The sequence below is a fragment of the Anolis carolinensis genome, chromosome 3 (assembly GCF_035594765.1).
Source record: "Anolis carolinensis isolate JA03-04 chromosome 3, rAnoCar3.1.pri, whole genome shotgun sequence".
In the NCBI taxonomy this organism is placed as follows: domain Eukaryota; kingdom Metazoa; phylum Chordata; class Lepidosauria; order Squamata; family Dactyloidae; genus Anolis; species Anolis carolinensis.
In genome coordinates, this window is record NC_085843.1 from 76,621,193 (window position 1) to 76,636,558 (window position 15,366).

At 38.8% G+C, this 15,366-nt stretch overlaps 1 protein-coding gene across 2 annotated transcripts in view; it reads right to left on the reverse strand.

Moving 5' to 3' along the window:
* Positions 1-836: 836 nt before the first annotated feature.
* rcan1 (regulator of calcineurin 1) overlaps positions 837-15,366 on the reverse strand; it is a 67,338-nt gene continuing 52,808 nt past the window's right edge. For both annotated transcript variants that reach the window (XM_008107540.3, XM_003219000.3), the window contains exons 3-4: positions 12,839-12,998; positions 837-10,351 (exon numbers count right to left, since the gene is read on the reverse strand). In XM_008107540.3, the coding sequence (XP_008105747.1) occupies positions 10,179-10,351; positions 12,839-12,998 (333 nt within the window). In that variant the 3' untranslated portion in view covers positions 837-10,178. The remainder of the gene's footprint in view (positions 10,352-12,838; positions 12,999-15,366) is intronic.

Sequence of the window (15,366 nt, forward strand, 5' to 3'; positions counted from 1 at the left end):
TTTTTTTAAAAAAAACTTTCTATTCAGAGTTGCTTCCATTGGGTAGTTCCATACGCAATGATGTGCATTACCCATGTAGCCACAATACTCTTGTTACATATGAGCACTTGGGTGAAAACTGGGGCCATAATTCTTTCTCTTGTGTAACTTACACATCCTTAGTTAATAGCAGAAGTCCTCCAGAACCCTGTTAGTGTATTGCAAAGGTTGGTAATGGAACACAGAGAAGTCTTCCTGCATATCGGTCCCATTATGGTATATCCTACACTTGTTTAGAAGAGGTGCTCCCTCAAGTGGTGAGACACCTATTCATCATAACATATAGATTGTCCTCGCTTAAGTATTTTGCATTTTATGTACCTTGGCCATTGAAAAATAAACAGGCTTAATTTGGGAGTCTTATTATTGAAACATATAACTCTAAGGAAATCCTGTCCTTTGAGGAAATATGTTTTTATCAGAGAGAATACATATTGCCTTTAATATCTAGTTTCACGCTAAATTGTTGTGGGGAGTTCAGGCAAGTCTTAAAAACATATTCTAAAATGAGGAAAATTGTCCTCTTTCAGTGTAGTTGACAGAATAGGAAACTGCACTGTGATTTTTGGTCAGTGGATGGCACTTACTTAGCAGTAAAAATAAAATGTGTATTTTAAAAAAAATTTGGTTTGAAATATCCTTAGAAGCTAAAATAAAAGAAATCCAGTGTGTCCTGCTTTTCTTAACTGTATGAAGATTATTATTTTTTTAAAAGCAATTACATTGTCATTTCAAAACAAGATACTTTGTGCTAAATGGGAAATAGGATTAGAGATAACACACACACCCACGTAGTCTTCAATTCAGGAATATTTTATTAGCAAAAGTAAAGATTTGTCTTCTGGGTTTTTTTTGTTTCTTTTCAAATGGAATGTTCCACAGTGTTACACCTGAGAAACAATACAATTTCTGCAATATTGAAATGAAACAAGTACTAAAACATACATTATTTCAAACAAGATTTTTCTTCCAATTATAAAATAAACCAAGAGTTGCAACACTCCCCCCCCCCCCACTCCTACCACCCCACCCAGCATTTTTTGCTTTTAAATCACCAACCCTATCAAATTACTTCTATGCACAAGGGTCTTATGGCTAGACTAGTCACACATTTTATGTACAAAAATACATTCAACAGCACTTTATCTCCAGTGAAATAGATTGTGTGTGGTTCAGTTCTGTTCAATGTCTGTTGAGACAGATTGTGTCTCTATCAGGGCAAGTCTGTGACAATTCTCATTCAAAACTGGAATACACTCTTAGTGTTTTCAGATCTACTCCTTTCACACTTGTTGGTCTCAAGAATATGTCTTGCACCATACACAGGGTTGAATGCTGCCAAGTTGAATTATTTTTCAATCAGCTGTAGGTTCAGAAAATGATTAGATCATGTGGGGTTTCTCTATCCGTCCAGCAAGTACAAATGGTCAAAAGTGTGTGAACTTTTGGGTCAATAATTCAAGTAGTATTTTTTCACTAGCACCTCGTATCTCTGATTGCCTGTGTGGAGGTGTTTCATGTCATGTAATAAGCAGACGCATGTACCCTTTCTGGATTCACCTTCATTTGAAATCAATGTGTAAGTGATTCTGTATGAGATTTGAATTGTATAGTTCTTCTTCTCACTCAAAAGAAGGGAGAAGCCACAGGAAGAAAAACACAATACACATTCACTATCCTGTCTTATAGGCTGTAAAACTGTTCCCTCAACTTTAATGACAGAATATTTTCACAGTGTAATGCTCTCAGTAGTCATCCGGTAGTGCTTTGCTGGGGTTAGGAAATGCAGAGCTTAAACATGAATTTCATTTCCTCTAGAATAGGGACAGTAAAAGCACATATGCTCGAATACACACAATTATGAATTTAATCAAAAGGCATGCTTGCTATTCACATGCTACCATACAGTAAGTGATGCATTCATAGAATCATAGAGTTGGAAGAGACCTCATCGGCCATCCAGTCCAACCACGTGCCAAGCTTTAGCTTTAATTTGATGTTAGGTTTTAATTGCTGTTTTCATTTGTGGAGTTTTCCTGGGATTTTACGTCAGTGTGTTTGATACAGGCACTGAATGTTTGCCATTGTATGTTGGAATCCGCCCTGAGTACCCTTGGGGAGATAGAGCAGAACACAAATAAAGTTTTATATTATTATCATTATTATTATTAATAATAATAATAATAATAATAATAATAATAATAATAATAATAATATTCACCTCCTTGCCCCTTTCCATGGAATAAAGTATGATTATTCATGAATGTATAAAGTTGCATTGCAATTAATCAGACCAGAAATCCATCTAAATCCAGTATGGATTAACAGAGGTCTCAGGCAAAGATCTTTCCCAGCATTGAGATCTTTTAAATGGGAAAGCAAAGCAGTAAAACTATTAGAATAATAAAATCATAAAGCTGGCAGACACCACAAGGACCATCCAGTCCAATCCTCCGTCATACAGGGACACATAATCAAAGAACTCCTGACAGATGGTCATCCAGCCTCTGCTTAAAAATTTCCAGAGAAGGAGACTTTACCACACCTGAAGCAGCATATTCCACTGTCAAACAGCTCTAATGATCAGGAAGTTCTTCCTAATATTTAGGTGGAATCTCTTTTTCTGCAGCTTGAATCAATTGCTCCAAGCCCTTGAGACATCCTTCTTAAACCATCAAGTTTTTCAAGACAGAATTTATCTTTATACTCAAGACTTATTATTAGTAAGGTTTTCAATTGACTTTACTCCCAGATAAGGATGTATTTACAGCCTTGGTCTTTCTCCCATACCACATGACATAACCTAAACACAATATTTTGGACATAATAATTTGAAATCAGTCTCACTTCTAATAACAGGCGAAGTCTCAACCACAAATCCTATTCAAAACGGAGGCACACACTTAAGTGTTTTCAGCTCAGTTTATTTTGGAGCAAGTCTGATAAAAATAAGAGGTAAAATGTAAGTGCTTCAGCCTATAGTACCTTTACTGATTTGGGACTTGCCCCATGGCGTATATCCTATATATTAGGTTTCGTTTCAGTGCATATCAGGTCCCTGCTGAAGAATATTTCACATGTTTGAAACAATCATTTTGTTTAAATCATGAATAAGCCCATAGCAAGATGGGCATTTTCATATCTCAGGACAAAGCACTGCTTGTCTTCTTTTCCCTTGGCTTGTATAGTTTTAAGCATAGTCCGAAGAGAGCTTTTACACTGATCTGCAACTCGATTTGCAGATGTTTTGCAAGCACAATCAATTTACTGAATTGGAATTTTAATAACTTATGGATAAACCTGGATTTTATATCATGCATACATTCAAATGTCATTTTCTAGATGCAGCATTAAGGGATTGTATTTAAAGGCATGACAGACCCAAGAGCTAGAAACATCAGTGCTCTTGCATGCAGAAATATGAACTTCCTACTTAAATTCTATGTAAACATGCTAAAAACCTTATCCTAAATTACAATAAAAGTTCCCACTGCCATCTAAACGGGTTGATGTCATACACACACACAAGAAAATAGGGATTTGTATTCATAATTTAACATTTCACAGCTGTACTCTGTATTTTAATGAACTTCAAGTATTCAATGAAATCTGAGGACCACAGAAAAATTAATGAAAACATCATTGTTTTATTTTTGCAGGGACCTCACACACAAGATAATGCAATCACTTTTTAAAAAATATCGGAATTGGAACATTTCAGCCCTCTAGGTACTTTGCATTGAAGTTTCCATCAGCCTCTATCCATCATAACCAATGGTAAGTGTCTATGAGAGTTGTCTTCCAAAACATATGGAGGGTAAAAGGTTCCCCACGTGTGTTAAAGAAACCTATCAGTAGAAATGCCACGTTATTATTTTAAAAAGGCACATGATCATTTTTTCTGGATCTTGTAGTTAAGTCAATGAAATTCACTTTGCTCACAATTATGTCCATTGTTCGTATATCATGTTGTAAACCGATTTGGGTCCCCTAGGGGAGGAAGGCAGTATATAAATGCAAATAAATAAATAAATAAATAACCAGGCCTTAGAACAGCAATTAGTAGCCAAAACTTTTAACCAGTAATAAATCCCTTTCCTGACTTTATTCCAATGCATACATCTAGTATTCACTCCCTGTCATGACATACAAGGCTGAGCTGATGGAAGTTCAGCAATTCCCAGTAATGGACACTTCTGGCCACTATAACTTCATCATTTTAGGCTGCTATGGAACTATAGGAGTTTCAGACCTTCCCTAAGCAAATAGGAAAAGGTCTGACTTTGCAATGCCCTTTTTAGCCACTGTAGAAACGTGTCACTCCTCTGGTACTAGAGGTGCAAAGAGCTCAAGCTGGTGGCAAGCTTGCTTGGAGTTGCAGGATTCCCTAATCTTTTCATATTACTGTGATACTCCCATACAATCGGGGGAAAGGTATGCTACCCGTGCAACTGGGGAAACCCTACTATAGCCAGTGGGAGGGAATTTATAAAAATAACATAAATCCCTAGACAGGGAGTGGTAGTGAGGATAGTTTTTCTCTAGCAAGGATTTTCGTAAGCCAGTCTTTGGGCTTCATCGTCATGACTGCTCCACCTACCATTCAATTTGAGTGTGAAATGCTGTAACATGGAATGATTGCCCAACAAATAAGGGAATTATGTCTTAGTGGAGAGAAGCAGTGAATTTTTAACAATAATCATTACCCTACCTCTACCTTTCCTCCCCCAGTCAGCAAGAATGAATGAATTTATTTATCCAGGCTGGGAACAGAGTACACATATAGGAAGACACTAAAAGATTGACTAGCCTCCCTTTACCTTATTCTGAAAAAGACAAATAAGTACCGAAAATAAGGTAAATTCAAGGGCTGTACTATAGAGGAATTATTGGTTGTTTCTTTTTAGGAACAGATGCTTCTCTAATACACCCACAGATACACACTAAGGAAAGAGATGGGGTTGCTGCCAAAATACAGTTCTGAAGAAACACCCTTAGGTCTAATGACTGTGATTCTTCTATGGCTACAGTGGAGGTATTAACATAACTGGATATTGCAATGCAGTTCATCTAGACCAGTGGTTCTCAACCTGTGGGTCCCCAGGTGTTTTGGCCTATAACTCCCAGAAATCCCAGCCAGTTTACCAGCTGTTAGGATTTCTAGGAGTTGAAGGCCAAAACATCTGGGGACCCACAGGTTGAGAACCACTGCTCTAGACAGCCAAAAACGATTAAATGGCCTGGAACCTTAAAGAGATAAATACAATGAAATTTCACACATAGTTTTCAAAGGGCAAAATGTTGCGCAGGGAACCTTTCTAAAATATTCTCAAGGAGTGATGCAGTGGTTGGGGAGCTGGATGGTTGCGTTCGAGTTCCCTCTGCAGGACAAAACAAGTACTTCTGGCAATTCTTCTCTATTGCAGCATAATAAGGAAGGAAGAGATGGGAAGGAAAAAAAATGTGGCAGCACCATAAAGACTAAAGACTTCATCCTACTGAACATGTCAAGAGTTTGGAAGAGGAGATTTACCATACAGTTCAGGCATACTTCATTTTGAAATTAAATGGATGATTTTTCTACCTCCATTACACACTAGCAAACTATCAATTTTATTCAGGAGCTCTCAGTTGATTTGCCATCACATTGTAGAAAGTTGTTCCTGCCTACTGTCCCTGCCTCTTTTTCTTTGTGAAAAGAAACACCCCCTTCTCCTGGACTATGATTTTTGCTTCTTGGTTATAAATGTAATTTCTTAACTGGGTCTATCATATACACATGGGAAAAGTTGATTAAACTGCAAAAACTGTCTTTGCAGAAGGGACATCCTGCTATAGCACATTTTGCTCTAGTTTCTCCATGACTGAATATCTTGTAGTCTCTCCACCAATTTAACATAATTTGTGGCCATAAAATGAAGTTTCTGGAGCACAACAACTACTTTCAAAATAAGGATTACACAATTAAATGGGAAATAATATTTGCAGGTAATGGTGGGAGCTTCTTCTCGAAGGGGCATTCCGACTCCTCCCACAAATTGTGTAATATTGTCATTTTAAAGCTGAGTACAATGAGTACCATCACATGACAGAATTGGCCATTTTGCCCATCTATATCTGGTTAATTTGCCAGAGTCTTAGAAAGCATCTGAAAAGACAACCCTTTGCAACCCTTTAAACGCCAGGATATCTCTACCCTACGTCATGTTATGAACACAGTCATGTGAACACAGTAGGTTGGTGTTTCTTAAGTGGGTGGCTCAGTAGTATTTATTTAATGAATGTGATGAAGTGGCAAGTGGTTTTTGTTTTAGCCTGAGCTTTCGTGGATATCAACCCACTTATTCACATATTGTGCAGCTCTGTCCAGCATCTGAAGAAGTGGATTTATAACCATGAAAGCTCAGGCTAAAATTAAAAAAAAAACCCACAGTCTAAAAGGTGCTGCCACATTTTTTCTCCCCCCCCCCTTTCTACCTTTTTATTCAGCAAGAGATTAACACAGTTACTTCATCAGAAAAACCAAACATATTTTTTTATTATACAAGCTATCGGATGGTAGCAAGATCCTATCATTCTAAAGGGAAGAAACTGTATACTGAGGTCTTGTACGTCTTTTTAAAAAACCGTAGGAAATCTGACAAACAGGAAAACACATTTCTGAGGAACTTATGATACCAGGACCAAAGCCCCCAAACATGTCACTTATTCAAAAGCAGATTTTCAATTTCATTCATAGGAGAGTTGAAATGGGTAAGTTGATTTCACACATGGCTAGCATTTACGTGTGACCCCCCCTCCCCCGGTCTCTTCGTCTGTGAATATGTATACTATCTCTGAGTACATTTTAGGTAAGGATAATGGTCTTTTCCATAAGTCTTATATTAATGGAAATAGTCAAGTGTCCAAGTTACTTGTGAATCAATAAGTACAGGTAATTATTTCAAAATTTAGATGACCTGAAGTTCACATTACTTTTGGTGCTGGAAAATGTAATATATTCTGTAAGTCATGGCCAATTTTAATCTCTTTTGCCTTTATTAATAGGGATATAAACTATGTAATCTGTTTAACATGTAATTTTCAGGCATTCAAATTCTTATTACTGAAATGGAAAACATAGTTGTCTGAACCTTTGATGTAAGCTGGAGTTCTTAGGTTTTCTCAGGTCAAATGTATTTATATTCCACAAATTTGTGTGTCTTGCACAACATTTCAACCTACTGTAAGACCTCAATATTGGCACTACCCATATCTGTGGTATCATTTACCCATGCTTGGGGAAAACCAGTCTTGAGGAATTTTCTAGGTGACTCTATGTTATACTTCCCCTCAGAAGTTACCATAGTGTTTGTTGGAAGACATAGCAGATTCTCTAGGAACCTCTAAGTCCTTGAATGTAACTCTGTGGTATGCTGGGATCAAAAGTGTTTGGTCATATCTGCAGTTTCAAGCAAATGTGACTCAAAGAATGTATTCTTCACAAATATGAGGGGCTTATTGAATTTAAGAAACTATGCCTATGCATATCCATGTGACTCATGCAGCAGCTTAGACGGATTTGGTTTTTTAAAAGATAATGAGGGACAAACTGGCATGCAGTTGAACATGCTTTTAAAGTAAGTAATGGATATTTATAGAATCCTAGTCATTAGCTCTTCTTCTAAACACTAAAGCCAGAAAATGTCTCCCTATCTGACACTTGCATCTTTATCAGAAAGAGCTGCTATGTGCAGTGGTGGATTACCCCAAATCAGCTCAACTGTGAGCCAGCTTTACTCCATGTAGAACAAGTTATTGAGAATGAGCAAACATATAGTAGACTACACTTGTCTTCTTAAATGGTAAGCTCTATGTGAATTAGTGAATCCTTGGCTAAAACATGTGTGGTTTCCAACATTCAGAATATCATCTTGCAATCTGTCAATAGTGGAGCCTAAGTATATTAAACAGTATTTCTTTCTCTTTTTAGTAGTACTGAATTATACTTACTCATATTCTGTAGTGAAAGCTATGTGCCTCATCACACTAGAGAACGAATCCACTTTAAAACCGGTTTCTGCTTCCTACAGAATTCTGGGGTTTGTAGTTTGGTGAGGCCCAGGACCTGTCTGGCTGAGCTGTTTAAAGCCCCCTCCCTAAAGTGGATTTAAAGTGGATCCATGCTCTAGTGTGATGAGGTCATAAATGACTGAGTGGTGAATGTTGAGTGTGGGCAAAATCTGTAAAGCTGTCTAGCTGAAATACTAACATTTAAGCTGATTTAACCCCATTTGAGTTCAGTGGGTTGCAATTCTATGCACAGTTAGGCAGCTTAAAGCCTTGACATCAACAGAATGTCAGACTGAAGTAGCCTTGTTTGCAGGATTGCAACTAAGCATAGTTATCCGTGCATTAATTCTCAATGACCTCAGTGACATTTAATTTGCAAGTGTGAGATGTTGCAAATACTTTCTAGTTTAAACTGTTTGTGGATTTTTAATAACAATGAAAACACTGTGTTGCTTACATAATATACGGGAAAATATAAACAGAATTCACAGAATGATACCCTACAAGCATGTTTTAAAAGGGAACACAGAAAAAAGTGGAAAATTACAGAGAACATTATGTACTACTGACTTTATATAGCTGCACTGGCTAAATCTGTTCCAAGATGGACAGTGAACCTCTCCTTAAACGTTTCTCTTTGTAACTAAAATAGGTTTGTTCCAAAATCCTTTATCATTTTTTTAAAAGGAAAGAAAACACCTTAGCTTATTTATCACAAGCTTGTGAAATGAGTTTATTTAAAAAACAGTTTAATCAAGAATATCTTCTAAAATAAAATTCCTAGCAATATGGGAAGTGGGACATTACCAGACTGTTTTGTTTTGTTTTTAAATATGTGACAAAATACTTGTAACCAGCTGCTGATCACCTTTTGCAGCAGCAAACAAAACATAGCTCTTACAGCAAAGCACTGATACAAGTACATTGTGGCTTTGCATCAAACACAAGGAATTCTACCTTGGTTGATGATGCTTCAGCAGAAGGCAATTCCATAAAATATTTACTGTCACTTTTTAAAAAATTAAAGTCTTCAGTTAGTGCAACAATTCCCCTCCCTTACTCCATGTTCATGAGTAAAAAGGCACTCCATCCTCTGCAAGCACACTTCACATTTGTTTACACACAAGCTAGTCTAAGCACCACTATCAACAATTACCATACTCACAGATACATTTGGATTAGGAAACATAGCTTATATTCTCTCATATTGTGACATGTGGTAGCATTTACTTTCAGATTTCTTATACTTCCGATCAATAAAGCAGTTAAGATGGTCGGAACTAATATAAATACTTTAATTTAGAATAATTTAATCACCACCCATTTAAAATGTGCACAAGTATTTTATAGGTTTCCTTGATAAACATATTGGCAGTTTACATTAAAAAGGGCTATTGCACCAAACGTAGTGTTTTACTAAAATATGTTCCCATAAAAAAGAATGCTGATACAAACATAATTCAGAAAGTCAGCTGAGAAATCAATATTTGAGATTTTTCTCAATATAAAATGAGTACATCTAAAGTTAAACAAATTTACTTCTCAAGTTCTACATGCATACTCAAAATCTAGAATGAAAAATGACTAACAATGTCTCACTTCATTTTTAAAGCTACTATATGGCATATACAAGTTACAACCCCAAACACACTTTACATGTTTGCTCATTGTTTCCAATGGCATGTAATCAGCAGTGTGTCTTAGGGCTGCGGCCACACTGTCTACACCCCTCCCATGAAATATAAATTTATCATAGGACAAAGACAAAAGCAGGGAAGTCATCCTTCGTAACAGAAATTTGGAAAATCTGAAAATATCCCTAAACACAAGCAGAATATATTTTCACCTCTATGCCACCATGACTGGCTATTCTCCAAGATAACGATTCAAGAAGTTCATGCAGGGATCGGTCTTGAGCCAGTGTGCAGCATTAACACACACACATAAATGAAGACATTCCTTTTCTGAAATTATCTTTACATTAGATTTTCTGCTTCCACCACAAATGTCATCATATTTGTGACCTGTCACTTCCACAATGTTTCCTTGGAACATGCTAGTTTACAGCGAGCAAAGTCTGATGTACTTCAACTTTGGTGAGGAGGAGTGTAATCTGGCCTCCTGGTTTGAATAATTTTTGGTTTTGATTTCTTGGCTGATTCGTTCTCTTCTTGCTCCTCAATTTCATCATCACTGTCACACACATGGACCACAACACTGGGGGTAGTTTCAGTTGCAGCATGAAGTTCATACTGGTCACCTAAAATATTTTTAAATAGTAAATATCATGAGGCAATCATAATAACACAAACAACAACAGCTAGTGGAGGAAACAAAACAGCGAGGAGGGGGAATGAGATTAATTAATGTGCCTCCCTCAGTTCCACTTCCCATTTCTTCAAAGCAACTGAATATGGTTACTTGGAGTAATGTGAAATTTCTTTGTCCTTTAAAAATCAGATTTCTACCCCACAATTTCCAGTGGAGAAGTTATAAATCAACAACAACCTCCCTTTTGGAAAACTAAACTTTGTTCCTTCTGCATACGCAAGTTAATAAGCAAATATAATTGGGGAATCAACAGTTATATTATTGGCAAAAACATGGAAGCTTCCGATGGGTTTGATGGTCACTAACAATTCTTTTTTTTAAGCCATGTTCAAGTGTGAGAACTGATTCTTCTCTAGCCAAAACAAGCACACACAACCCCCACCACAGGTGGGGCTACAGGAGAATACTAAGGTTTGACGAAATATAAGAAATCATTAGGGTAGCAAAAACTACAAAGGGCAAAAACAATAAATCCAAAGAGCCTGATCACAGGCCCTTTGACTGATAAATCCTGGCCTGGGAAACACAATGGAATCTCATGTAGTGAGAAATTGCTGACTGGCTAGCAGAAACCCTGAACAGCAGCATTTCACACTTTAACATTTTGTAGAACGTCCACTTGCTCACTAACAAGCTTTCTTATTTATTTCTGCATTTATTTACAATAAATTTATTTAAATCCCACCTTTCTGCCAGAATGGGACCTCAGGTCTCTAGTGTGACTCAGAATTACATAGTTCCCAAGTTGTGTAAAATGAAAGAGGAGCTCCTTTAATGTGAGCAGCTGGTCTCATGAAGTTTTATGCTAGCAATTTTTTTTGGAATTATGAATCTCATGTTCTTGGATTCCTTTGGGTTGCAGCAAGTTAAAAGTATACTCCACAAAGAGTCCAGCATGTTAAATATTAGACCAGAAGCCTTTGGGATCTCTGCTTTAAAATGTCTTGGGCATGATCATTATACTCTCAGCCTTAGAGGAAGGTTACAACAAGCCTTCTCTGAATAAATCTTATGAAGGGTTGATGTAAGTTAGGGTTCACTTGAAGGCACATAACATAAATAAATTCCAAGAATATATCATGTTTGAAATGAAGAAATATCCAGGCACTAATCAAACTGGCTGGCTAGTGATGTATGCATTATGAGCTTCTCTGTACTACTGTAACATAGATTGAGTATCCCTTGTTTGAAATGCTTGTGACCAGAAGTGTTTTATATTTTAGAATACTTCCATATACATGACTTTGGTTCAATTTTGGAGATTGGACACAAGTCTATGCATGCAATTCATACATATTTCATATATGCACCTTGTGCACACAGCCCAAAGGTAATTTTAAATGTAATATTTTAAAAATCGTTTTGTGCATAAGACAAAGTTTGTGTACACTGAATTTTCAAAATGCAAAGGTGTTGATGATATCTCAGCCACCCATATGGACAATTTTGGAATTTCAGGTAAGGGATGCTCAACCTACTATTTTATTATAAACTCTACATAATTTGTAAACATTTAATTATAATTGTAATTTAAGTTGCATCTAGTTTAGACTTTTTCATTATTAATAGCATCAAGGTTGTGTGTACTCTCATACAGTTGTGGTCTATTTTGTTTTTATCTGGTTTTATGTGTATTTCTGTGCATAAAGACATTTGGAAACTGAAATATATATTATGACGTATGCTTTTGTGAGTGAAGTCTACTTCATTAATGCATGACAAGCATGTATGTATACACACATGGGTGTAAAGAGAAAAAAAGTCAGAGACTAAAAGTAAATAAAATACAGAACAGAGTGTTCCCTACACTAAAAATGTAAAATGTAAAATGAGTGACCATTCACAAATAAATATTCATAATAATATAAACGTGCTAGTATCAGCAAGTTAGGTAATTTAGGTCACGGATGTGTGAATATGCACAGCATATTCAGGGAAACAAATAGCAAATGAATCTTTAAAATCAAGTGAACTTGAATTCTGGCTGCCCCCTCTTCAGCTAGAAAGACAAAGTTCCATCGTGTCTTGTCCACCATCAGTTGGGAGTCTCTCTACCCAACTCCAATTGCCACTTTGTGGCCACAGAGTGAAGAGGGGGCAGCCAGGAAGGGATAGCTCCATCATATCTCTTCCACCATCAGTTGGGATTGAGCCCCGGGAACTGATGGAAGGACAAGCGGCTATAGGGTTACAAGGGCTAGCAACCCGAACGACACTGCCACAAAATTTACTTGCTGAAATGCCAAAGTCAAAATATTATTCGAATTTAAGGTATTCAGCTAGAAATTGAAAAAATAGCACAGGATCATATATTTTGACAAATGGTTAATTTGCGTGAAGCCCAAAGGAGTGGATCGACAACAAATAGAATAAAGGAACTTGAATTGTGAAGAGCAAAGGCACAGAACCCCCTTACCTGGTCCTAGCTTGGAGATGGCATATAAAAGGTCATAATTAATGGCAGGTGTAGCATCATCTGATTGTGTCCAGCCAATGGGAGGAGACGAGGGCGGGGAAATCAGGAATTGCTTTTCTGGATCTGGTGGTGCTAAGTGTGGTCTTCCAATATGCAAAGACTGGAGAGGTTTAAAAAACATCATTATTACATTGATTTTTACATCTGTGTATAGTACAGTATATGGAATTTGCAGGAGCACAAATGTAGTACTGAAGTAACACTCATGGTGGCAGCATAGAATAGTATTCAAGAGAGGACAGAACAGTGCTGCCAACATGACAAAATGTTAGGAATTCCCTGCATCTCTCCGCTATTTAGACAAAATGGACAAAATCCAACACTGCAGAAGGCAGGCTGTGCCAAAGATCCTTTCCCCTTTTTCTGCTCCCCTGATATTTCAATGTTCAGAGGGATCCACAGAACAATGTGAAATTGTGATGACTCATGGGCCTTGTAGTCCTGCTCATGACATTGTAATGCCTGATGAAGAAGAAAACTTGGGTTTTTTACCTTCCCAGTCAGAACTGGAATCTTCTCAGCCAGATCTTTCCCAGGCAGATCTGGGAACCTTGCACCTGCAAGAAAGTTGTGTCCCAGAAGTATGTCAAACAAACCCTGAGCCTACATCTCCCGTGTTCTCTCGCCATGAGTTTTGTAAACAACAGAGGGGTTTGGAAGCAGCTTCGCGCAGGAGTGCTAGAATAGCAGCTAAGAATGTAGCCAATTAAGCCTGCTTTTCGTGAGAATCTTTAAGGAGTCAAACATCTGGTCTCAGAGTTTAGCTTTCGTTTCTGGTTCCCAGAGAACTGCTTCGGCGGGAAAGTTAGACTCTATATAGGTGTTTTACCCGCGAAGTAACTTCGCGGAGTCAATTCGTCAGCCTCCGGAGCGAGTTGTGTCTGGACAGCGCGCTCCGTTTCAAGCCTCGTTCCTGCTCAAGCCTTGTCCTTGTTTCCAGCCTTCGCTCCTGTTTTCCAGCCTTTGTTTACCTACGGACCTTGCCTTGTTTCCCAGGACTAAACCTTGCCTAGTTTCACGGATTTTACCAAGTTATTCCACGGACCTTGTTCTTGTTCCTCGTTACCTTGTTCCACGATTCAAGCCTTGTTTCAAGTATCAAGTTATTTCCTAGCCTTGCTCAAGTTTATGGACTAAAGGACCTTGTCATCTCCCCTCACTTTGCCTGGCAAAGTGAGTGTTTCGGTTATTGGATTACAACTTTGGACCTTAATATTTCATATTGGACATTGCCTTTTTGGACTAATTTTGACCTTTCCTGAAAGGTCTGCTTCTGGACTAACTTTTACATCTGCTTTTATTAACTTTATATATTTCCTTAATAAAGATATTAGATAGAATCTGGCCTCTGCGTATGGTTATTGGTGCTCTGTTGCCAGGGTCGCGACAGTTTGACTCCGCCGCCCTAAGCACCAATTAACCTCGGCCAGTATGTCTACCGGAGCCGGACTTGGACCGGGCGGCCTGCCGATTACCTACACCATCGACAAGGATGAGGTGGACCGAATCCGTGATAAGCTCAATGCACAGGATGGGGAAATAAAGGGTTTGAAGGAACGCGGAATCCGTCTTCCGGCCATGGCGTTGCCAACCAAGTTTACTGGAGAAGCTTCTAAGGTTCATGTTTTCCGTCGCCAATGTCAAGCTTATCTAGAGGCCCGTGCTGCCGAGTTTTCCCAAGAAGACATCAAGGTGGCGTGGGTTTACAGTCTTCTAGACGGGCCAGCGGCCAACTGGGCGACGGCACTGTTCGACCAAGCCTCTCCACACCTAAGATCAGCGCAACGCTTCTTGGACCACCTTAAGGAGACTTGGGGAATCGAGGACAATTTGGAGGCAGCCGGTCACAAACTCCGCCGCCTCTTCCAAGGAGACAGACCCATGTCTCAGTACATAGCCGAGTTCCGAGTGCTGGCCCACAACACCGGCTGGAACGATGTTGCCCTCAGAGGACAATTTCGGGAGGGTCTCAACATTGAAATGCTGGAGGAAATCTCCAAGGTGGATCCTCCCCAAACGCTTGAGGCACTCATCGATCAATGTTTACGGGCTGAAGTCATGATTGCCAACAGGAAACAGTGGGTACGAGGCCAGAGCGGTAGAGCTGGGGCAAAACCCCCCACTCCCGCCAGCGTTCAGCCGCGCCCAGTGTGGAGACCCCCACCACCATCCCCATACCCCAGAGGGGGCGAGGAGGTGCCGATGCAGTTGGGCAATGTGCGTCCCAGATTAGATGCCGCCGAGAAGGCCCGCCGCCAACGCCTAAATCTCTGTTGGTATTGCGGAAATGGGGGCCACTTCGCCAGAGAGTGCCCAGCCAAAGGGAAGCCCGCCGCCTGTGATGACTCATGGGCCTTGTAGTCCTGCTCATGACATTGTAATGCCTGATGAAGAAGAAAACTTGGGTTTTTTACCTTCCCAGTCAGAACTGGAATCTTCTCAGCCAGATCTTTCCCAGGCAGATCTGG